General features: G+C 36.3%; 1 protein-coding gene across 1 annotated transcript in view; it reads right to left on the reverse strand.

Moving 5' to 3' along the window:
* PARPBP (PARP1 binding protein) overlaps positions 1–26,379 on the reverse strand; it is a gene marked incomplete at its 3' end in the record, with an annotated part of 73,267 nt that overhangs the window by 14,647 nt on the left and 32,241 nt on the right. The window contains exons 5-9 of the mRNA XM_080812198.1: positions 20,667–20,837; positions 19,133–19,287; positions 5,746–5,929; positions 2,515–2,693; positions 128–209 (exon numbers count right to left, since the gene is read on the reverse strand). Of these exons, the coding sequence (XP_080668324.1) occupies positions 128–209; positions 2,515–2,693; positions 5,746–5,929; positions 19,133–19,287; positions 20,667–20,837 (771 nt within the window). The remainder of the gene's footprint in view (positions 1–127; positions 210–2,514; positions 2,694–5,745; positions 5,930–19,132; positions 19,288–20,666; positions 20,838–26,379) is intronic.

Raw genomic sequence — 26,379 nt, forward strand, 5'->3', positions numbered from 1 at the left:
ACTCATTTTCCATTTAATTCCTATTGTTCCATATACAATCTATATTTAAATATCCGGCTCAGCTTTCTATATTTCTTCTAAAATAAAACCATTTTTATCATTTTTACAACAGTACATTAAACTATACCTTAATTTTTTTCTCTTGCATTGACTTATGGATGCGTTCTCTTAGGGATTTCACTGATGAATTATTCACTTGTGTGGGAGATCTAAGTCCAAAAAAAGCAAAAATGTATAAACAAAACTAGCTTTTTAACTTGTTTTTGTCCCTCCCTTATCCAAAAGCAGTAATAAAATAAAAAGACAACTAAATCTAGTTGTTTATAATACTGCATAAAAGTGTCAGTATTACTACTGAGAGTTCTAAATATTAATAATTTGCTGTTAATTAATTCCGTTACTACATATTTGAATTTCTAATATATGTAAGGCACTCTGTAAGACATTATGAAGGATAGAAAGTAGATTCACTCACTGCCCCGAATTCAGGCATCCTAAAGCCTAAGGAAATAAGATATCCACACAACTAAAATTTAAAATAAAAAAGGACAAGTGCTGTAGCAGGGGAATTCAAGAGAAAAAATACCATTCAGAAATAGGACGGTCAAAGAAGGCACAATGGAGAAAGAAACACCGGAGCTTTGGAGCCAGACAAACCTGGATTCCTCAATAAATTCCTTTCTGGTTTAACAGAGCCAGAGTCATAACCTCTTTAACTCAAAAGACTGTTATATAAGAATAAAGAAGAGTCTATTCTAAGAAACACTAGTTTATAACCTTACATTGACTTATATTCATAAACCACATTGTCCTTAATTTTATCATTTCAATGCAGACCACGAAAAAATTCACTTTACCATGAATTGGCACTTGTCTGCACAATGACAACTGCAAATGCTAAGGTAACTGTAAACAACTGAAATATGTTTGGCCATATGGTTGAGAAAAATACTTCTTTAAAATGGATGTAGGGATTGATTTTATTTAATAAAGTTCTATAAACACAAAATAACTTTCTCTTAAAAAAATGGTAGAATTGGGGCACCTGGGTGGCTCAGTGGGTTAAAGCCTCTGCCTTTGGCTCAGGTCATGATCCCAGGGTCCTGAGATCAAGCCCCGCATCGGGCTCTCTGCTCAGCGGGGAACCTGCTTCTCCCTCTCTCTCTCTCTCTCTGCCTGCCTCTCTGCCTACTTGTGATCTCTGTCTGTCAAAAAAAAAAAAAAAAAGGTAGAACTGAATCTGAGAGAAAATTTAATCATTTATGTTTTTACCTAAAAAGCAAAACTTGTTGAACAGAAGTGAGGTAAAAGAAGAAAACACAATGGTTCATTTTCTTTCCACTCTTTTCATAAAACATTGATAAAATACATTTTCATTGTTATGAAAATATTTGAACACTTTTGAGGAACAACATGGGTGAATTATATCATGCCCAAATATAAAAGGATAATCATTAAAACCTGGTGAAGAGATTTATTTATTTATTTATTAAGATTTTATTTATTTATTTGACAGAGATCACAAGTAGGCAGAGAGGCAGACAGAGAGAGGGGGAGGCAGGCTCCCTGCTGAGCAGAGAGCCCGATGTGGGGCTCGATCCCAGGACCCTGGGGTCATAGCCTGAGCGAAGGCAGAAGCTTTAACCCACTGAGCCACCCAGGCACCCCTGGTGAAGAGATTTAAATAAATTGGAGGACAACACTGAATGACAGACCATTGCAAAATTTCTCTTTAAACAGAAGAGAAAAATAGAAGAGAGCAAATAAGTAGGATGACTTTGTAAAGTTTCTCCACAATGTACTAAATAAAATTTAAATTGTTGTTTTAAAATTTTACATGTTTCTATAAATGAATGTTCATTAATGCAAAATACCACGAACCTCTTCAGTGTTGGACCTAGCTCTTATTAAAACTGGAATGTATCAATATCTTGCACAGAATACCAAAACTACTTTGGTAAGTATTCTTCTCCATAAGAGGAAGAATTAAGAGATGTCAATTTCAGTGTAAGTCTGGTATACACGCTCTCTCCTGTTCTCATGCAGAGCAGCACAATACATGGAGGACAGACCTTAATTTTTGGAGCAAGAAACTTTTGCTACTTGCTAACTGTACTCTCTTAGGCAAATTACTTAATCTCTGACTCTCAAGCGTCCAATTTTTAACTTATGACATGGTGCTATTACTGAAAGATGTTGTCATGAGGGCTGAGGTAATATAAGTGAAAGCAGTCACCAAAATTGCTGACATACACAGTAAAGGAAATAAATATTTCCAAGCAAAAACAAATGCAAAAAAATAAAAACAAAAATACCTATCATATCTCACAAAATACTGTTTTTATAAAAACTTCCTCATATCCAAATGTTCAATCTCCCTTTAAGCTTTTGTTTTCTTTCTTCACACTTTTCCATAGTCTCCAGGTTTCTTCTTAATCAATGAGATGTTTTTTTTTAATTCCCTTTGTACACTAGAGTTAACATTTACATACATATCACTTCCACATTACTTACCTAAAAAGTGTAAGAATAGAAATTCCATTATGATGAATTGTGTATTCATCATCATATAAAAGCTCTGCTTTGTTTTTGGTAGGCATACTGGCTGCTTCTTCATCCAAAAGAACTAGTAAAGTTTTCACAGTATCTCTGCCACAATATGCAGTCCCATGGTTTATGGCATAAGATTTGGGCTAGAACCAAAAAATACTATTAAGTCAATGTAACAATCACCAAAGTTGGGGCAATCAGCTGTTCTTTTCTATTTCTTGTGCCACTGTTCTCCTTCTGTTGTTTAAGTTATAAAAAATCAGCCATGGGAAATGGCTCTAAGCCATGTAATATTTCTTCCTCGAGTCATACTAAAACCAATCTTATCACCTTTCCAAAGAACAAAAAAAAAAAAAAAAAAAGAGAGAGAGAGAGAAAGAGAGAGAGAGAAAATAGTATCATCACGGGAAGATATTGGTTCTGGTTAAAATAACATATAGCTTTAAGTCAGAAAATTTAGTAACTATCTAGTTATGCATCCCTAGCTAGCTTCATGACCTAGCCTCCCTGTGTTATCTTTTTCTTTCTTATACCAAAGTGAGATGGGGTTCTGTTGATGTGAATACCAAACCCTCAGATGGTTGTAAAGATCTATTCAAATGTGGGGCACCTAGATGGCTCAGTTGGTTAGGCTTCTGCCTTTGGCTTGGGTCATGATCCCAGGGTCCTGGGATCGAGCCCCACATCAGGCTCCCTGCTCTACAGGAAGCCTGCCTCTCCCTCTCCAGCTGCCTCTCTCCCAGCTCATGCTCTCTCTCCCTCTCTCTCTCTAATAAATAAATAAAATCTTTTAAAAAAATCTATTCAAATGCAAAAATTAAAAATAAGTTGATATTCATTTATTCAGTAATCCATTGATAAGTACATACCAAATCCTAAACAAAGTGTTTGAAGCTAAGACTACAAAGGTAAAAACCACTGCCTCAAGTAAACCATAGTCTCCTTGATAAAATAAGTAAGTAACCAACAACTGTATTGCAAAGTACTAAGTGCTATTTCTAACAGAATGTATACATGGTACAATAGGAGCACACAAAGGTACTGATCAATTTACTCTGGAATCAAGGATGGCTTCATGGAGGAGGAGACACAAAGGGGTGGGAGGGAACATGGCACTTATAAGGACCAGGTTAACATGATATGGCTGAAGAACAGGATAACAGAGAGGGAGTTATATGAGATGAATCTGGGAAAGCTCTATAAATCTGGCAAAGAAATTGTAAATCAATCTGTTAATGGAGTTAAAATCCTTTGCTTTATTAATCAAGGACATAAATGATCCTATTTAGATTATTAAAAAATGACAGCAATGCATAAAATATATTCCAGGGTAAGAATGTTATTAAGTCTGGAGACAAGACCACAGATTAAGAGATTGTAGTAGCCCAGGTTGGAAAAGAAGAAGGTAGTCACAGTGAACTAAAATAGTGGTAGTGTATATAAAGAAAAAGCTGGTTAAAAGAGCAGAGCTACAAAAACTTAGTGACTAGACAGAATATGGGAAAATAGATGATAATATAATATTATATGCAGACACATGTAAGCATAAACTCTGAAAATATTTCTGGCTGGGTTTGATACCAACTTACCTATAGTTACATAGTTTATAATTCTGAGAAAGTTCCTTAACCTCACTGTGCTTCAGTTAAATCACTAGTAAAATAGGAGTAATGATAGAATGATAGTGCACCCATACAATATGTTAGACATTGTGCCTAAATATCAAAGTTGCCCTTTCTGGAACATCTGTTGTAGCTGTACCATTTTCCTCAGCTTTCATCAATATGGTCTTGGCCTCCTTTCTCTACTGGGCTTGACCAAACTTTACTGTAGAGCTACACTGGAATTTTAACAAACTGCTTATCACAATAATGATTGTTATCACATTATATGTGCTTATCATAATAGTAATGACTATGTGCTTAATATATATTTTTTCATCAGTACCAAAGAAAAGTCCATATTGTTTAATATTAACTTATTGAGAATTATTAGATAGTATTTTTCAAAGATTTCTAATTTGGTTGAAAACGTAAAATTAAGAACCAGGTTGTTTGTATCTTTATTTCTTGTGACAGAAAATGGCAGAGACTGATGCTCTTAATGCTCTAAATTACCTGAGCTATGATAGTTCCTGATTTAGACTTATAGTAATAACCTGGTTGTCATTTGAGCCAAGCTAGTCACAGGAAGCATTAACACACACAAAACACATGGGGCAACAACCCAGAACCTCGGGGAGCCTGGGTGGCTCAGTGGCTTAAATAACCCGGAATCTCCCCTATGTCCTACCTTCCAATTAATCTGAAAACATGCATTGTTACAGAAAAATAACTAAAAATGGCTCCCTATGACTATGAAAATAGATGAATAGTCAGATAATAATAAATAAAATAGATGTATAATAATAACAGATGAATAATAAAACATAAGCAAAAGTCTTTCTTCATACATTGATTATCACAATCACACCTAAGGAAAAGGGGCTTTTGTTCCTTGAATTAAACTGTAAGAAATGGATTGTCACACATACTCCCAAATTCCTTTTTAGAGCTGAAAAGATGGTAGCCAATTTCTCCTATAATACTATAGTTATTATACTGTACAAGTTTGCACCAAAAAACGACAAGAGGTAAACATTCTGGGAATATATGGTTAAAAGATTTCTAAGTATAGTAAAAATTCCTGATGTTTGCTGTAGACTGGTAATAGAGGTAGAAAACAACAGATCATAAAGATGAAAAAATTCTATTAAATAAAAATAAACTGATTAGAAACCATTTCTGTTATTCTACAGAGTACCTAGGACTGGGGCCAGAACTAGAGAAACCTTGCTTTTATTTTATATTTGAATAAATGGCAAAATAATGGTTTCATAAGAATAATTATTGAAAAATATTATAAGACATTTTAATATCCATCAAGAATTATAAACTTCTAGTGCTACAAGGGATACTGAAGATTATCCAACATGCTGCTTTAACAAATAGAGACAATTTGGCCCAAAGATGTTATGATTTATTTCAAGTCGAACATAATCCTACATAATCCTATTGAGAAACTTGAATTTTCAACATCTCATAATACAGGAAAAACATTCTTCTGACTTAAGTAGCAATAGTAAAACATTTTTATAACAAGTAGAAGCGATAATGTTTTGTATAGAAGGATAATGAAAAATAAAAAGCTCATTACCCGTGCAGGACTAATGTCAGTGGTACCAACAACTACATCTCCTTGTTGAGAATTGATAATATTTTTAATCCTCAAATCCAAATCCTGAGTGACTTCCTCTACTGCTTTACAAAAAGGATCCCTGCTGTTTTGGCCTTTAATCAGCTGCATCTTTATCACTGAGAGTATGCGACCCCCTGCAATGCTGAAAATAGAAATAAGATCACCTTTATAATAGTATTAGAAATGACAATATGCTTATAAGCTTGAAAATAAACTTCTCAAAGTTAATCAACTCTTCAAAAAAATATGACTTTGATCTTACAAATCAAACTAACACATTTAAGAAAAGGATAAGAACCATGAGCAACAAAATTAAAAAGTTTTTCTTAAAGCAAGTCATTTCAACAAAGTTACTTCCCTGATTTGAAAGCTGATGGGAAATATTTTAGTTATAGATGATATATAGTAAGTTTCAGGTACAGTTATACACACATAGTATACTTAAAATATGTACCTTTAGATGCAAGGAAATAGAAACCCTATCTCTCACTGAATACCTAGAATCCCACATTACTTTAATCTTAAAGTCATTTCAATAAGTATTAATATCCTTAAATCGCAGATGAGAAAATTGAGTCTCAAAAAGGTTAAATAGCTTGTCCAAGAACACAGTGTTCTGGGCTGGGAAGGAGGTAGTGAGGACCGACCTGAAACATGACATTGCCTTCTAATATGAGAACTGTTATTATATGGAAGGGGAAATTAAGGTAGTTAATATTGATCTAAAGCAAATCAAAGACTAGACCAACTATGTCCAACAGACTCAGGTTTTAAAAAACCTGAAATCAAGTATTTCTTTATACTAAACCTGAACCTGAATGAATTTAGGTTGCAGTTCCTGCTCTAGAAGGCTGACCTAAAAAATGTGAGAAATATATAGGAAGAAGGAGTTTGATCTATTGCAAGGAAGAAATTAGAGGTGTCCAACAATAGAAGAGGGCTCTTTTTTAAAATCAGGAGATCGCCATCCCTAGAGGTATCCCTGGAAAGGCTGTGCAGTGCTGAATGAGAAGGTGGTATGGCCTACCCATAAAGTCAGACTGCCTGAGCACAAAATAACAGTCCCCCCGACGCCTCTCCCACCTTTTATGCTGAGTATGCTATTTACCTTTTCTGTGACTTATATACTAACATAAAGGAAATTATGAAGTACAGTTTCTATCTGCACTGCCCTATTGCCAGGTTCTATGTTTTGGGGAAGAAGACAGGTTTTCTAACAAACATTGGAAATATGATTGTTCACATTCAAATAGCTGTTCCAATGTATGACTAGACCAGTGTTTCCCAAATTTGCCTGATTATCAGAATCATATTCAGCATTTGTTTAAAATATCAACTCTGATTCCACCCTATTGAATCACAAACTGTAAAGAAGGGTACTGAACAGTTGCACTGTTTTAAAAATACTGCAGGTGATTCTGACAACTACATAAGCTGGAAAAACATTTAATTAGAAAAGGGTGGGGGAGGAAAGGAAAAAGAAAAGAAATGAAACTTAAGGAGACTCCCGTATGTTATCAACTCCAAATACAGCTGCTTTAGCCTTCCCTAACTCCTATTAAATTCTCAGTTGACCAACCTTGAACCATAGGTAGGGACATCTCTAAGCCTCTATTCAGCAGGAGGAAGCTACAGAAGATGAGACCTTCAGCCTTCAACAACCTTAAAGATTTAAGGGTCAATGTTGTTCAGGAGGGAAAACGATGAAGTAAACAGAGGCAAGAGGAATGTAGCTTAAATTAAATCTCCTTACTGTTAGCAGCCCTCTGATACCTAAAACATGCAGAGTGTGACCTTCCTCAAGGAACTCACAGCCACCTTAGTACCTTAACATTTATGTTTTATTAAAGACTAAAAATAACCTTATCTTACCAGCAGTTAGCCCCCTTAAAGTCCTGAAAGGCTTGCTTTCAAATTCCTTAGAGATTTGCACTATCCCTAACCACCACTAATTAAAAAATGTATAATCAGTCACTCTTCACAATCCCAGGGCAGTTCTTTCTGCCTATGGTTCCTGTCCCCATGCTATAATAAAATCACCTTTTTGCACTAAAACAAATTAAAAAGATTAAAAAGAAATGAAAGAAAAAGAAAGAAAGAAGAAAAAGTTCCTTGAGAAAGGAACAATATATTTACCAATCTTTATACTACCAGTTTATACTTGGCACACAGAAGAAATGATTGCTACATTTGTTAAATAAATGACCATTATCACATCCAACAATCTAAAGTTTTTAACAGTAAGACAAAGATATATATTTTACTATTACTATATTATTATTTTCAATACAAAAGTACCTAGGGCCTTTCCACTTCCACTATGGCAGACCAAATAAATACTCTGGGAGAATATCTCACCAGGTTTGGCAGCAATAGGGGGAAATCTCTAATCTCTCCCCAAAAAAGGAAAAAACAAGAACTAGAGTGGAAAGTTGGGAGCTGTTAAGTGGGAGGCAAGCAGAATGAATGGATTTTCCTGAAGACAAAAATCTCTGGTAGCACTTTGATCTGGATGGGAGAGGGCAAGTAGAGAATTTCACCTTGAGTCTGAACTTTCTGAGGGGAAGGAATTCCTATGACTTTTATTAGATTTATTTTATATATTTTATATTCTTGAAGCTCTTTTTTTTTTTAATTTCTATTTGGTGATGGCATAGAAATACGACTGCGTGTTGTTTATTGACCTTGTATCCAACAACACTATTAAACACTACTATTAATATTAATAATTTGCCTTTATATTCTGGGAGTTTTCTACATATACAATCATATTATCATCAAACAGAACTTTATTTCTTCCTTTTCAATTGTTATATCTCCTGTTTCTTTTTCTTGCTTTATTACATCTGATATCACGCCAAAAAGAAATGATAAGATCAAAAACTTTTATCTTATTTTCAATCTTAAATAGAATGATAAAACACTTTAACACCAAATATAGAAACCCTTTATCAGGTTAAAGCCCTTATTCTTGACTCATTTTACATAGAGTGGGCAGCCCTATAGAGTGGGTATGTTCAATAGCGTTCTCACCTTAGACAGTCCCTGGGCTTTGTCTTTGCACTCTCAGACTTAATGACTCTAAGAACAGACCTTCCAAATCACCAAATACTCTCAAAATAAAAGCTCACTTCCCTTCTTGACTTTCCTCTCTGGCTTTCTTCCCTCCCCTAGTTTTTGGCCTATATTTTTATTACATATGCCTACTCATCAATGCATTTAAGAAGTATTTTAAAACTATGCTATCCAGTATTATTAACTATTTTCAGTGTAAGGGTCAACCAGGGGACCTAATCTGCCATATACTGGTAATCAGAAGTCTGAGTAAACGCTTAAGAATTCATATATATGTATATATATACATATATATATGTATATATATACAGACATTTTCTTTTTCTGTTTTTTTTCCCTTGATTTTCAATCAGAAGCACAGAAAGTAATTGGATGAAATGAAGCCAAAATGAAAACACGATACTATGATACTTATCTGCAAAGTAATCTAATGGAAGAGTTTTGGAAAAGACTCAAAAGGATAATAAAATATGGAAGAGTGTTATAATATCAATTGCAAGAACAAAAAAATGCTTTTAATGATATTAGGTAAAAGTCACCTTTGCCTCCTTTTCTCATTCCTTCTATAAGTACAAATATACTAAATATTAAAGATGATATGATTCCCTGAATGAATTATATTAGGAAAAAATATGTAAGATTTGTGTTTCAGATATTTGCCAAACTCAACATTTTGACCCTTGGAAAAATACCTCAAACACCAGTACTACAACTAGTGTATTGCTATACATTCACTACTAAAGTCAAATATTAGCTCTTCAAATACCTGCTCAGCAACACGGTGGCATAATCCAGACTCTTGCTTCTAGAACCTGCAATCTCTGAAGTTTTAACTCAAATGACACTAGGACATTTGTGCTAGGCACTGGGATATGAGGAATAAAATATTTTTCTTTAAGAGGTTACAACTGATCACGTGAGAAAGTGAGATACTGAAGGTATAAAGGAAGTTTGAGTGGGTGGGTAAGAGAAAAGGGGGTTATTCAGGAAGCATCTCAGAAGACAAATTATGAGTACTCTGGATAAACATTAATGGAAGACTTTAGGTGAAAAAGAGGTAAACAGCAGCTCCGGACTACCAAATGTATCACATTAGAGCCCTGGGGCAGAAAGAGAGAAATAAAGCTAGTGAAGAAAAACATAATTAAATCCCAAGCCTGGGGGCAACTGGGTGGCTCAGTTGGTTAAGCATCTGCCCTTGGCTTGGGTCATGATCCCAGGGTCATTGGTTCGAGCCCCCCATCAGGCTCGCATTCAGTGGGGAGTCTGCTTCTCCCTCTCCCTCTGCAGCTCCCCCTGCTTGTGTTCTCTCTCTCTCTCTCTCTCTTTCTGTCAGATAAATAAATAAAATCTTTTTAAAAAATCTCCAAGTTTGAATTAAAGTGTAATGACTGAAAGAGAGCAATAAGCAATAATACAAATGATTGGTAATACTTCTGTGTAATTACTGAATATCTTTACTATATGGATTGGCTTTCCCCTACCATCTTCAAGAATTAGATAACTATTTGCTAAAACATATCTTGAAAAATTAAGTATGAACAAGAACCATATGATACTCTCAATAGATGCTGAAAAAGCATTTGACAAAGTACAGCATCCCTTCCTGATCAAAACTCTTCAAAGTGTAGGGATAGAGGGCACATACCTCAATATCATCAAAGCCATCTATGAAAAACCCACCGCAAATATCATTCTCAATGGAGAAAAACTGAAAGCTTTTTTGCTAAGGTCAGGAACAAGGCAGGGATGTCCGTTATCACCACTGCTATTCAACATAGTACTAGAAGTCCTAGCCTCAGCAATCAGACAACAAAAAGAAATTAAATGCATCCAAATCGGCAAAGAAGAAGTCAAACTATCACTCTTTGCAGATGATATGATACTATATGTGGAAAACCCAAAAGACTCCACTCCAAAACTGCTAGAACTTGTACAGGAATTCAGTAAAGTGTCATGATATAAAATCAATGCACAGAAATAAGTTGCTTTTCTTTACACCAACAACAAGAGAGAAGAAAGAGAAATTAAGGAGACAATCCCATTTACAATTGCACCCAAAACCATAAGATACCTAGAATAAACCTAACCAAAGAGGCAAAGAATCTATACTCAGAAAACTATGAAGTACTCATGAAAGAAATTGAGGAAGACACAAAGAAATGGAAAAATGTTCCATGCTCCTGGATTGAAGAACAAATACCGTGAAAATGTCTATGCTACTTAAACCAATCTACACATTTAATGCAATCCCTATCAAAATCGCATCCATGAATACCCAACTTTTGTAGCAACATGGACGGGACTGGAAGAGATTATGCTGAGTGAAATAAGTCAAGCAGAGAGAGTCAATTATCATATGGTTTCACTTATTTGTGGAGCATAACAAATAACATGGAGGATATGGGGAGATGGAGAGGAGAATGGAGTTGAGGGAAATTGGAAGGGGAGGTGAACCATGAGAGACTATGGACTCTGTAAAACAACCTGAGGATTTTGAAGGGGCGGGGGATGGGAAGTTGGGGGAGCAAGGTGGTGGGTATTAAGGAGGGCACGTATTACATGGAGCACTGGGTGTGGTGCAAAAACAATGAATACTGTTATGCTTAAAAGAAAAAAAAAAATCCCATCCATTTTTTTCAAAGAAATGGAACAAATAATTTATATGGAACCAGAAAAGACCTCGAATAGCCAAAGGAATATTGAAAAAGAAAGCCAAAATTGGTGGCATCACAATTCCGGACTTCATGCTCTATTGCAAAGCTGTCATCATCAAGACAGTATGGCACTGGCACAAAAACAGACACATAGATCAATGGAACAGAAGAGAGAGTCCAGAAATAGACCCTCAACTCTATGGTCAACTAATTTTCGACAAAACAGGAAAGAATGTCCAATGGAAAAAAGACAGCCTCTTCGACAAATGGTGTTGGGAAAACTGGACAGCCACATGCAGAAAAATGAAATTGGACCATTTCCTTACACCACACACGAAAATAGACTCCAAATAGATGAAAGACCTCAATGTGAGACAGGAATCCATCAAAATCCTTGAGGAGAACACAGGCAGCAACATTTTTGACCTCAGCCGCAGCAACTTCTTCCTAGAAACATCACCAAAGGCAAGGGAAGCAAGCGCAAAAATGAACTACTGGGATTTCATCAAGATCAAAACCTTTTGCACAGCAAAGGAAACAGTTAACAAAACCAAAAGACAACTGACAGAATGGGAGATGATATTTGCAAATGACATATCAGATAAAGGGCTAATATCCAAAATCTATAAAGAGCTTAGCAAACTCAACACCCAAAGAACAAATAATCCAATCAAGAAATGGGCAGAGGACATGAACAGACATTTCTGCAGAGAAGACATCCAGATGGCCAACAGACACATGAAAAAATGCTCCACATCACTCGGCATCAGGGAAATCCAAATCCAAACCACAATGAGATACCACCTCACACCAGTCAGAATGGCTAAAATTAACAAGTCAGGAAATGACAGATGCTGGTGGGAATGTTGGTGGGAATGCAAGCTGGTGCAACCACTCTGGAAAACAGCATGGAGGTTCCTCAAAAAGTTGAAAATAGAGCTACCCTATGACCCAGCAATTGCACTACTGGGTATTTACCTTAAAGATACAAACGTAGTGATCCGAAGGGGCACATGCACCCAAATGTTTATAGCAGCAATGTCAACGATAGCCAAACTATGGAAAGAACCTAGATGTCCATCAACAGATGAATGGATAAAGAAGATGTGGTGTGTATATATATATATATATATATATAATGGAATATTATGCAGCCATCAAGAGAAATGAAAGCTTGCCATTTGCGTTGACGTGGATGGAACTAGAGGGCATTATGCTTAGTGAAATAAGTCAATCGGAGAAAGACAACTATCATATGATCTCCCTGATGTGAGGAAGTGGAGATGCAACGTGGGGGGTTTGGGGGTAGGAAAAGAATAAATGAAACAAGATGGGATTGGGAGGGAGACAAACCATAAGAGACTCTTAATCTCACAAAACAAACTGAGAGTTACTGGGGGGAGGGGGATTGGGAGAGGGTGGTGGGGTTATGGACATTGGGGAGGGTATGTGCTATGGTAAGTGCTGTGAAGTGTGTAAACCTGGTGATTCACAGACCTGTACCCCTGCGGCTAGTGATACATTATATGTTTATAAAAAAATTAAAAAATTGAAAAATTAATAAAATAAAAATAAAAATTAAGTATGATTAAAAGTCCTCCATGAGATATATAAAAAATGTTTCTAGGACTTTTTTTTAAAGATTTGTTTATTTATTTGAAAAGGAAAGAGAGAGAGAGCACACACAGAGGAAGAGGGAGAAGCAGACTCCCTGTTGAGCGGGGAGCCCAATGTGGGGTTGGATCCCAGGACACTGGGATCATGACCCAAGCCAAAGGCAGATGCTTAACCTACTGAGCCACCCAGGCCCCCCTAGAATATTTTTAAATGAGAAAAATGTAACAATAAGATTTTGGATTGGATAATTTCAAGTAGATTTAACATTCTATAAGTGTACAATATTTAGTCCAATGAATATAATTCAAGTGTACATTAAAAAGTTGTTGTGGGGCGCCTGGGTGGCTCAGTGGGTTAAAGCCTCTGCCTTCGGCTCGGGTCATGATCCCAGGGTCCTGGGATCGAGCCCCGCATCGGGCTCTCTGCTCGGCAGGGAGCCTGCTTCCTCCCCTCTCTCTCTCTGCCTGCCTCTCTGCCTACTTGTGATCTATGTCTGTCAAATGGAGAAATAAAAAAAAAAAAAATCTTTAAAAAAAAAAAAAAAAAAAAGTTGTTGTCATAAACTTGAAATACATAATTTTAAACATTTGAACAACAGAGAACTAACTAATTTATGTAACCTGAAACCCCTAATTTAAGATATTTTTCAGGAAAATATAGTATGCATTTTATGGTGGCACCTACTGGCAGAATGTAGAAATACAACCAAATTACTGCTAAAATGGCTTGATGAAAATTTGGCAGTGGGGAGGGAAGTGTGAGAACCTGTTCTTCTTTCATTTCTTCCCTATCTATTCTCCATCTTCTTTTTGATTCGAAGATTATTGTGATTCCCTACCACTTCCACCCTATTATAATCAGTTATAAGAGTTAAACACATTTTTATCTCTAAGTTTTGAGGTTGAGAGACAGAGGCCAGAGCAAGATACAGGCAGGAATTAGAGCACATAGGATTTCTCTATCATACTGAGGCTTCTGGGGTCTTAGCCTATACCTTATATGAAGTCATTGAAGAATTTTTTTCACGGAAGTAACATTTGTTGTTTTAGAAAGACCTCTGGCAGCAGTAAGGACAACAGGATGGGGCAACTCAAGATTGGAGGCAGAAAGAACAACTCAGAGAAGTGATGAAGTTTAAGCAAGAAAGGATAAAAGTCTGAAAACAGACTTTCCATTAAAAAATGGAAACAAGATAAGAGCTATAAGACTAGAGATGAGAAGAAAGAGTATCAAAATGTTAAGAAGAATTCATGGGGGTGCCTGGGTGGCTCAGCTGGCTAAGCAACTGCCTTCAGCTCAGGTCATGATCCTGCAGTACCGGAATCAAGTCCCACATCGGGCTCCCAGCTCCACGGGGAGTAGGCTTCTCACTCTGGTCTTCTCTTCTCTCATGCTCTCTCTCACTGTCTCTCTCTCAAATAAATAAACAAAATCTTTAAAAAAAAATAGAATTCATGGATCTTGGTGACTGAAGGGACAGTAAAAGGAGAAATGGGAGTTTAGGATATGTTTCAGATTTCCAGTTATGTAGCTGGAGGAGGAGAGGCTTCATCAAGTTGGGCACTTTAGTTGAAGAAGCAGGTTTGCAGGAAAAGACAATTTGGTTTGGAACATGTTAAGTTTTTGTTGCCTTTGAGAGCACAACATATAGTTGAAGATATATTTTTGAAACTCAGGAAAGAGGTTTGAATCTCACTGAAATATAGATTTAGAATTTGCATATATGCAGTCTCAGACACAGGTGGAAAATAAGAGACTGAAATCTCAGAAGCACAGGGAAAAAGAGTTCTAAGAAAGAAAATGATCAAATTTAAGGACACAAAAGAGACCAAAAATTCTACACCAACTAGATCACAAGTGCTCTTTGGTAGAATAGTTTCAATAGAGTGGAAAAGTGAATTACTGTGAGTCAGTTAAAAACAGACAAGTAAATAAATAATTGAGTGTCTACTCTGTGCCAGAAACTGTGCTAGGACTCGGGAATATTAGTGCAGAAAACCAATAAAACCCTCATAGACTTTACAGCCTAGGAAGAAATATATATTAAATAATTAGAAATTCAGAAATGGAAAGGATAACTTTTTTTCAAGAATCTCAGTGATAAAAGAAAGACGGAATTGACAAAAACAGGGAAATTGTTTTATTGCTTTTTTCTTACAATCTTTATACGCTGTGGCAAAAGTACTAGAAGTTGAAACTCTAAGATAAAATGAATAACCAATAAAACAATGTCCCAATAGGTTAGCCATAGTATCCCCACTGCAGGAAATATCCTCCCTTCTTCCCATCTAGATTTCATTTCATACCCATTCTCCATGTCTACCTAACTCCTTCAAGTTCATACTTCAAGATTAAGCTGAACTGAAAAGCCACCCAGGTGAGCACTCCTGACACTTTTATCCCTGGCTCCCACAAACTGGATCAACTGCCCTTTTCTCTATATATCCTTCTATTGTTGTATAATTAGGATATATGTTTTTAGCTTTTAATAACTTTTTTAAAATTATGAAATGAATATACACTTAATAGATACAAAAATCACAATAACGATGAAATAAGAAGAAAAAAAAGAAAGAAAAATTTCTCAGGTGGACTATTTAGACACCCATATGAACATATCCACTATTTAGACATCTACTTCTTTAGTGTTTTCCCTAGAACATAGAGTAATTACTCACTGTGACAAGATAGGATATCCAAAATAACTCACTGATAAGTTAAAGAATTTAAGTCTATTCTCTCATCTTAGATGCCCCTAAAATGTACTTCTATCCTATAGATAATTTATCCCAACCAGAAATTCCTCAGGAATGTAACTACAAACTACATTGGATTGAATATACACGTTTTTATCTGCTCCCTCCTAAAATTGCACTAAAAATGACAAAAAGACAAGGGTTTTAAAATCTACAAAGAAAGAGAATGTTGGGGCACCTGGGTGGCTCAATCATTAAGCGTCTGCCTTCGGCTCAGGTCATGATCCCAAGGTCCTGGAATCGAGCCCCACATCAGGCTCCCTGCTCATCGGGGAGCCTGCTTCTCCCTCTTCCACTCCCCCTGCTTGTGTTCCCTCTCTCGATGTCTCTCCCTCTCTCTCTCTCTCTGTCAAATAAATAAATAGAATCTTTTTAAAAAAGAAAGAAAGAAAGAGAATGTTAGAGGAGACAATAACAGATGACAGCAGAGACATATAATGAAAGCATGGAAAAATGAAAAGCAGATGAACATGTGGTAGCTGACTACTCAGAACAGAGAAAGCTAAAACACAAGTAACTGCTAAAAGAGACACCAATAAGAAGCAACCCCAGAAATTCTCAGAAATCGAATTCAATACTGAAGGCTACAATAAAGACGGGGCTGCAAACAAGCAAGCTGGTTGACAGTTTACATCAGAAGCATTTAGACACCTAAAATCGCCTCTCCTATTCTGAGCAGTCAGGCCAGTGCACTTCTCTCCCCTATGCATGGAAAGCAAGACTACTCTGAAGAACCCACAAGATCGGCTCTGGACCTTGAGGCAGCAGGGACTAAAAATAGAGTGAAAAAATAGAGTAAAAGTCTACATACTGAAGTCGAGACTCAGCATCAACCCCTACCCTACCTCAAATTCCAGCATATTATTAGCTAGACTTACAGCTTTCCAAAAGGGACTGAAGGATGCCACTCTGGGAACTTTGGGGTAAGTCCCAAAGAAAAGACCTATAGTTACCAACATTGCAGAATCCCCAACAAAAGAGCCAAATGGCTACCATGCTATAATGAAATCCACTGTATAGACCTATTAATCAGCTTTCTATGGTTTCATTCTTAAATATGATAAAAGGACTGTTCAGAATCACCACGCATTTTAGAAATACCTCTAACATGAAAGAGAGCAAAACAAACAAAAACATTCAACTTAGATAAAGAAGCTCCAGGAAGCAGATAAAAATAATCTTAGAAATAAACATAACAATCTTAAATAAATAAAACATGGCATAAGATCACATACAACCAAATGTGAGAATACGATAAAGGTATTTGTCTCCTATTATTCTCAGAAAGCCTTATGAGTAAAATAAGGGATTTACCAGCTAAAAATAAAGTGACAAGATCCAAAAAATAATGCAGAGGCAAAGAAAATTCACAAGGTAATGAAGCTTCACCATTACCACTGTGAAACAGGCTGAATAAGCAAAAGTGCACACTGAGCGAAGAAGATAGAGGGCTCTCTAGAGGGAATGCCTTCAAGGGCAAAAACCAGAAAAATAAATAATTATTAAGTCTAGGAAAAAAACAAAAATTTGTACAAGAAAGGAAATATAATTACAGCATATCACATAGCTTAGGTATAGGCAGTATTTACAGAGTCATAATCATATAAATTCTAAAATATAACTTAAACCGAAATTGTGGTATAACTATATTAGAAGAATGAAAGAAGAGAAGTTCTGTGTGTATAACAGGATGGGGAAGACAGACAAGGGGTGGCTGGGAGGTTGATGAGTGAGTAGCAAATCACCATCTTCCAGGGTAGGAATTTAATAATATCTCAAATGGAAAAAATCAACAAATAGTTGCATTAAAATTTCACTTAAATGAGGTAAATATAAAAACAAACACACAGGGTCGCCTGGGTGGCTCAGTGGGTTAAAGCCTCTGCCTTTGGCTCAGGTCATGGTCTCAGGGTCCTGGGATCGAGCCCCACATTGGGTTCTCTGCTCAGCAGGCAGCCTGCTTCCCCCTCTCTCTCTGCCTGCCTCTCTGCCTACTTGTGATCTCTCTGTCAAATAAATAAATAAAATCTTTAAAACAAACAAACAAACAAACAAACACAAAAAATTTAAAGACAATCTGTGGAGGACTTTTTTACTATTTGACTTTAACCAAATATACCTATAATTGCTTTGCTAAAAATAAAATGTTTTTAAAAATTATCCGCTATCTTAGAAGAAATAGCCAGCCAATACATTATTTGAAAGTTCAGATGATGCCACTGATATTGGCTATAAAGCGTATTCAAAACCCTCTTCCAAATTTACTTTCTTGTAATGGATATCCATAAAGACAGAGGATGCAATTCAGAATAAAATCCTGAGAAACAAATTCTTCTTTGAATCTTAAAATGAAAAGAAGTTTCATGAAATAAGATACAGTAATTAAGAGAATGGGTTCCAGGTTCAGAACTGAGTTCAGATCCCAGCTCTGGTACTTCAACAGCAATGTGACAGAGGTAAATCACTTAAGTCTCAGAACTTCACTTTCTTCCTCTATAAATTGGGTATTTATATAGTGCCTATAATGTAAGGTTGTTGTAATGATCAAATGATAATCCCCATAAAGAGCCTGACACATTAAAAAGTGTTCAATAAATACCAACACTTTGGTATGCTTTAGCATACCAACCAAATGGCAGTGATCTACCATGATTGCCAACACATACAGTTCATTTCTGCACCCCCAAAATTAATCACAAAATTACTCATCATCCAATATGTGTATATTATAAATGGGAGTTTATCAGATAAGAAAGAATCTCTTACTTCTAATATCATATAAAAACAAATTTCAGATAAACCAGAGATTTACACCCAAGAAAATGGAAAAAAAAAGTAGCAAGAAGTAGAATATAGATTTTATCATATCTTTGTCAATTTCCTCATTCTTGGTATAGGTTTCCTTTAGTACTAACTACAAATTTTAAAGAAATCATCTATTCAGTCACGTCCAGTCCTCCAAAATCTATTTCTTCCAGATAAAGACAAACAGCCCTCTTTTCTAGTCAAATTTCATGTGAACATGCCATTTGACTTTGGCAAAAATTTTAGAATCAAAGATAGGCAGAAATAGGGAGAAAAATCATGAGATTATAATTTATTCATCTAGATATTGTTTCTTTTCCTTACTGTTGATGTTTAGTCATTTCAATAGCTCATATAGTCAAATCTACATCTGTTCCTGTAAAATTTTAAAAACAGATTAATAACACACATTTGCAATTTATGAAAAGTCATTACCTTGGATTTGGTACTTCTCCAAGAATCTCATCTAATTTGTCAATGAAGTTAATAAAATTAGACAGTCCTTTTACATGTGCCCTTAAAGGATCAGATGGTGATGGTGCATATCCCTTCCCTCCAAGCTCCAGTGTTCTAATAAATGATGTGACCACCTATGAATTAAAATAAATGATTCAGTTATGTTTAATGATTTAGTACGTTAAAAATAAAACTTTATGAAACTGGGTACATTTATATTATTTCTGGGTATACAGGTAAAGTAAGTACTTTTTATGATTCATGTCACTTTGATTCAGAAGCAAATAATTAAACAAACAGATGCCATGCAAAATTCAGGCAAAAAAGGGTGATAGCAATGCAGTGGAAACTGAGAAGTCAAGTAAGGTGACAAACTAAGGGCATGAGAACACATTCATAGGGACACCTGGGTGGCTCAGTGGGTTAAGCTACCTTCGGCTCAGGTCATGATCGCAGGGTCCTGGGATCGAGTCCCACATTGGGCTCTCTGCTCTGCGGGGAGCCTGCTTCTCTCTCTGCCTCTGCCTGCCTCTCTGCCTGCTTGTGTGCCCTCTCTCTCTCTCTCTCTTTCTCTCCGACAAATAAATAAATAAATAAATAAAATCTTAAAAAAAAAAAAGAATAAATTCTTAAGAGTGTATCACTGATTATAAAATATTAGTGTATGTATACTACATTATACTATGTAGTATACTACATATACTAGATTGTATACTACAATCTATATTCTCATATAGATTAAACTGGAATTTTTAATATGAAACAAAGGGTTTTTCAGGGTCAACTGTGTTGATTTATTCAAGGGTAGGCAATTAATTCAACTCTTCCAAGCTTTATCTTCTTTATTTATAAGCTCAACATTTAGACTAAATAAGAACAAAGCCCTATCTAGCTTTCACATTTTAGGATTATTTGATCATGTGTAGTTCAAAAGGCCTTGCCTTACCATGACAAAAATACATATTGGATGGCTATATGAAGTATCTCCAACAAAGATGAAATATTTTAAAGTGTATCCTAAATTCTATGAAATTTCAGTAATTTTTTAGAAAGTTGCAAGGTTAAATAACTTAGGAAATAACACATTAAGTAACAAGGTTAATTTAAGCAGATTTCTTAAAGGTAAGACTTCTCAGAGCTTTTGATATACAAATATGCATTACATATCTACAATAAAGGTACTATTTCCAAACTGTTTGCCCTTGGAAACATCTTATCCAAGAAGCACTTAACAGGGACTTTTGCCTTTGGAAATATTTATCCAAGGAGAATTTAACAGAGATACCACTCTATAGAACACGTCGGAAAACATTGCTTTAGAGAAATTTTCTCTTATCAAATTTGAAGAATATGGTAATAAATAACAATACTATAGGTTTTCAAATACAAGAGAAGAGCATATATTCAGAGTTTAAAAGTTGTTTTATCATAGCTAAAAGAATTCTACATTAAGGTACATATATCTACTGTTCATAAGTCTTTAAAACATATTGAAAATGTAACATGTCCATACCAAAAAGATAGACATCTTTTTCTCTTGAGAGGCATGTTTCAAATCAGTGAAGGCTTCTCTTCCAAGTCCTCTATCAGGAATATTGAGAACATGAGCCAGAGCGAGGTCATTCTTTGAATTCACAAGCAGGCTTAAATATGAGTAGATAATTTTTCTTGCTAGTAACTGCACCTGTACAAAAAAATATTATTTTCTTTATTAAAGTTGTTCTAAATCAATAATCTTTTCTTCATACACAGTAAAAATACTTATGACTATTCAATAACAATATCTCACTCAACTCTATGGGAAAAGAGAAGATTACCACACAACAAAAGATTGAGTTGGACAATTAACATATCCCTGCTCATGAAACAAATGTGCCACTAGTAAGTAAGTATGAGCAAATAACGATCATAATTGTTGAAAAATACCTCTTAAAAATGATACAAAGGATAAAGTCCAAAGTCTGAATTTCTAATAAGGCTGAATCTCATGCCCTTGTACACATTTGTCATTAAATAACAAGGAGAAATGAAGTCTCTTAAAGCTTAGGGAATAGGCTGACTGGCACTATTTGGTCCTATACCTACACAGGGCTGGAGATAAGGGCTGAATTTAAATGGTTAAATTTGGGGGTAATTATTAGATGCTGACTTTGACAATACCAAATAACCAAGTAAGTATTACAATGAAGAAATTCAAGCAAGTGTTAAGAAAATAACAACAACAACAACAACAAAGGAAAAAAAGAAAATAACAAGTAGTTGAAGTTGACATGGTTCTTTCACATATTCCGTACTTGTCTTTTATGGTCAAGGGCATTTTACAAACCAAGGCATTCAATGATCTTATTCTTAAAATTACCTACTTATAGCTATTTAAGGTCTTGCAACTTCTAGTATTGAGGAAGTGATACTGTGAACTCCCACAGGTAACAACAAACAATAAAATATTAGTAAAATTTCAAAAACATAACTATACTGGAAAGCATACACAGAGCAGACCCAAGCTAGAGGAGAATTTTATTTTATTTTAAAAGAACTGCAACAAGAAGGGTTAAGAATAGCAAGAAGGGTTAAGAATAGCAAGTTTGTGATTATTCAAGGTCCTAAACTTCCTGTGGAGAAGTGAGTGATCATATGAACCTCACAGAAAACGAACATAAAATAGTAAATTAAAAAAATCTTAATACTATTTAAAGACAATGGAAAGTATCTAGAAGGTAGAGAGGAGCTGGAGGAATATTTAATTTTAGCAGAACTGCAATAAGAAGGGAATGAATTAGGGGTGTCTGGGTGGTTCAGTCAACTGACATCCAACTTTTGATGGCAGCTTAGGTCATGATCTCAGGGTCATGAGTTCAAGCCCCACTCTGGGCTCCATGTCAGGCATGGAGCCTACTTAAAAAAAAAAAAAAAAAAAAAGCATGAATTAAGTTTGTGGTTTACTGTCTCAAATTTCATGACTACAGCTGTGGCAGATAGAAGTGACTATAATGGTGCCCTCAGAATCCAGGGCTGGGAAAGCAGCTAGAAATTTAAAGGGGAAAATCTTGGACATAATTGAGAGCATAAAGAGTAATAATTCATAGCTGACAGAAAAACTACACAAGCATAGGGCAGACTCCGCAGGTCCATCAAAAACACAGGCAGAAATAAGAAAGAAATACATTCAAGAAAGACTGAGCTACAAGGAACTAGAGCTATGAGTTGGAAGGTTTGCTAAAATGAGTACATTCCTCAACTGTGTGTAGCTTAAGTCACAGAAAGCTGAAGCTGGACAGGCTTGACGTGTTAAGAGTACAGAGTCAAAATTTGTCAGAACAACTGGAAAACACAGGAAAATCCCTAGGAAAAAAGAATCCATGGAAAGAATGAGCTCCATACTTTCCCAAATCCCTGGTTTACTGCCACGTATGGCAGGCAGAAGAAAGACCTACAAAAGCCAACCTAAAAAAAAAAAAAAAAAAAAAAAAAAAAGACAGCAAAGGAAAACCATAAAAATAGATATCCAAAAAGCTTCATACCAAGGAGACAAAATATGAAGTTGAAATCCAGGCGAGAAAACTGCCTACTAGAATAAAAACTCAACTGTCTTCAGAAGAACATGACAAAACCCAGAATCACTATAAAATAATATCTGTAATGTCGTTTTTGTCTAAAAATTATAAGACAGTTCAAAAAAAAAAGTGTTACCCCTCTCAGGATAAAAAGCAGTCAATAAAAATTAACACCAAGTGGACCTAGATACTAGATTTAGCAGATAAAACTCTGAGGGTGCTGCTATAAATATATACAAAGAACTCAAACCAAAAAATGTTCAATAAATTAATGGGGAAAATGACAACAGAAAAGTGGACATTATAAAGAAAGTAAATTCTAGAAATGAAAAGTACAAAGACCAAAACAAAACTTGCTAAATGGGCTCAACAACAACTTGGAGAAAGTGGAAGAAAGTTTAAGTGAACTTACAAATATAGAAATAGAAATTATCAAACCAGAAAAACAAAAGAAGAAAAAAGGAAAGAAAAATAAAACCAAAGAGCTCTGTAGGACATGTATTTAGAATCCCTGTAGAAGAGTAAAATAAGCAGAAAAAAGTATTTCATGAAATTATGGCCAAAAACATCCCAAATTTTGTGGAAAACATTACTTTATAGATCTAAGAAGCTACTCAAGTAAGAAAAATACAAATAATATCATTCCTGTTCTATAATTAAACTCTGACAGCCAAAGATGAGAAAAATCTTGAGAGTAACGAGAACAAAACGACACATAACATACTAAAGAATAATGGTAAAAACAAATCATCAAAAAGCCAGAAGACACTGGAACAACATATTAAATAGGCTGAAAATGATCTTAAATATTACTGTAGAGTCAAAATAATACAGCATTTATGAAGGGACACTCATGAAACAGAACAGAGTCCACAAATAGACCTAACAGATACAGCCATTTGATTTTTGACATAGGTGCAAAAGCAACAATGAAGAAAGGACACTCTTTTCAATAGTGGGAACAACTGGTCAGCCATATGTGAAACAAATGAAACTCACCGAAACCTCACACTTTTTTCTTTTTTTTTTAAGATTTTACTTATTTACTTGAGAGAGAGAGAGAGAGAGCATGAGCAGGGGGAGGGAAAGAGAGACAAGCAGACTGCCCACTAAGTGGGGAGCCCAATGTGAGGATAAATCCCAGAACCCTGACATCATGACCCGAGCTGAAGTCAGACACTTAACTGACTGAGACACTCAGGTGCCCCAACCTCACACTTTTTATAAAACTTAACTCAAAGCAGATTATAGGTCTAAATGTACAATATATAAAACTGTAAAACTTTAAGAAGAAAACGTAAGAAAAAATCCTTATGACTTGGAATTAGGCAGAGTTATTACACGTGACATCAAAAGCACAATCTATAATAGGAAAAAATTGATAAACTGGATTTCATCAAAATTAAATTATTTTAATGGAATTCTCATCACCTTCTCAACTACCTCCACCCCATTTTCTTGATCTGAAATCTTGTTGTACCTAATTCTTAAGTGTTGATCCCATGCTATTTACCTGAAATACTCTCTTTGCCTATTTCCTTAGAAAAATGAACACTACATCAAAAACTAATGATGTGATAGGAGGTCAAGATGGCGGAGAAGTAGCAGGCTGAGACGACGTCGGGTAGCAGGAGATCAGCTAGATAGCTTATCTAACCATTGCGAACACCTACAAATCCAACGGGAAATCGAAGAGAAGAAGAGCAACAATTCTAGAAACAGAAAATCGATCACTTTCTGAAAGGTAGGACCTGCGGAGAAGTGAATCCAAAGCAACAGGAAGACAGACTGCGGGGGGAGGGGCCGGCTCCCGGCAAGTGGCGGAGCAACGGAGCACAAAATCAGGACTTCTGAAAGTCTGCTCCACGGAGGGACATCGCTCCAGAGGCTAAGGGGGGAAGCCCACGTGGGGTCAGCATAACCCCAGGTCCCGCAAGGTCACAGAAGGACCGGGGGTGTCTGAGTGTCGCAGAGCTCGCAGGTATTAGAGCGGGGAAGCCGGCTACAGAGACAGAGCCGAGGAGTGAGCTCTCAGCTCGCGGTTACCTTGAGCCGGTCGCAGGCTGGGTGAGCTCAGAGCGAGGCTGGAGGCCACGGAGACAGAAGCGACTAGGCACTTTTCTCCTAGTGTGAGCAACTGAGCGCTTTCCTCCAGGCGCAACCGCAGGCCAGGGAGGCGGAGCGGTTGGGCGCTTTTCTCTGAGGGCGCACTGAGGAGCAGGACACCGAGCTCTCGGCTCCTCCGGGCCAGAGATTGGGAGGCCACCATCTTCATTCCCGTGCTCCAAAACTCTACGGAAAGCATTCAGGGAACAAAAGCTCCCAAAAGCAAACCCGAGTGGATTACTTAGCCCGGCCCCTGGTAAGGGCAAGGCAATTCCGCCTGCGGCAAAGACACTTGAGAATCACTACAACAGGCCCCTCCCCCAGAAGATCAACAAGACACCCAAACAAGACCAACTTCACTCACCAAGAACAGCGGAATTCCAGGGGAGGAGAAAGCAAATCTTATCTGGACAAAATGACAAGGCGGAAAAACTCACCACAAAAAAAAGAACAAGAGGCAGTACCGAAGGCTGGGGACCTAATCAATATGGACATTGGTAATATGACAGGTCTAGAGTTCAGAATAACAATTCTCAAGGTTCTAGCCAGGCTCGAAAAAGGCATAGAAGATATTAGAGAAACCCTCTCTGGAGAGATAAAAGCCCTTTCTGGAGAAATAAAAGAACTAAAATCTAACCAAGTTGAAATCAAAAAAGCTATTAATGAGGTGCAATCAAAAATGGAAGCTCTCACTGCTAGGATAAATAAGGCAGAAGAAAGAATTAGTGACATAGAAGACCAAATGACAGAGAATAAAGAAGCTGAGCAAAAGAGAGACAAACAAATACTGGACCATGAAGAGAGAATTCGAGAGATAAGCGACACCATAAGACAACACAACATTAGAATAATTGGGATTCCAGAAGAAGAGGAAAGAGAGAGGGGAGCAGAAGGTATATTGGAGACAATTATTGGAGAGAATTTTCCTAATATGGCAAAGGGAACAAACATTAAAATCCAGGAGATGCTAAGAACGCCCCTCAAAAATCAATAAAAATAGGTCTACACCTCGTCACCTGATAGTGAAATTTACAAGTCTTAGTGACAAAGAGAAAATCCTGAAAGCAGCCCGGGAAAAGAAGTCTGTAACATACAAGGGTAAAAACATTAGATTGGCAGCGGACCTATCCACAGAGAACTGGCAGGCCAGAAAGAACTGGCATGATATATTCAGAGCACTAAACGAGAAAAACATGCAGCCAAGAATACTATATCCGGCTAGGCTATCATTGAAAATAGAAGGAGAGATAAAAAGCTTCCAGGACAAACAAAAGCTGAAAGAGTTTGCAAACACCAAACCAGCTCTACAGGAAATATTGAAAGGAGTCCTCTAAGCAAAGAGAGACCCTAAAAGTAGCAGATCAGAAAGAAACAGAGACAATATACAGTAACAGTCACCTTACAGGCAATACAATGGCACTAAATTCATATCTCTCAATAGTTACCCTGAATGTTAATGGGCTAAATGCCCCAATCAAAAGACACAGGTATCAGAATGGATAAAAAAACAAAACCCATCAATATGCTGCCTACAAGAAACTCATTTTAGACCCGAAGACACCTCCA

The sequence above is a fragment of the Martes martes genome (genome assembly GCF_963455335.1).
Source record: "Martes martes genome assembly, chromosome: 8".
In the NCBI taxonomy this organism is placed as follows: Eukaryota; Metazoa; Chordata; class Mammalia; order Carnivora; family Mustelidae; genus Martes; species Martes martes.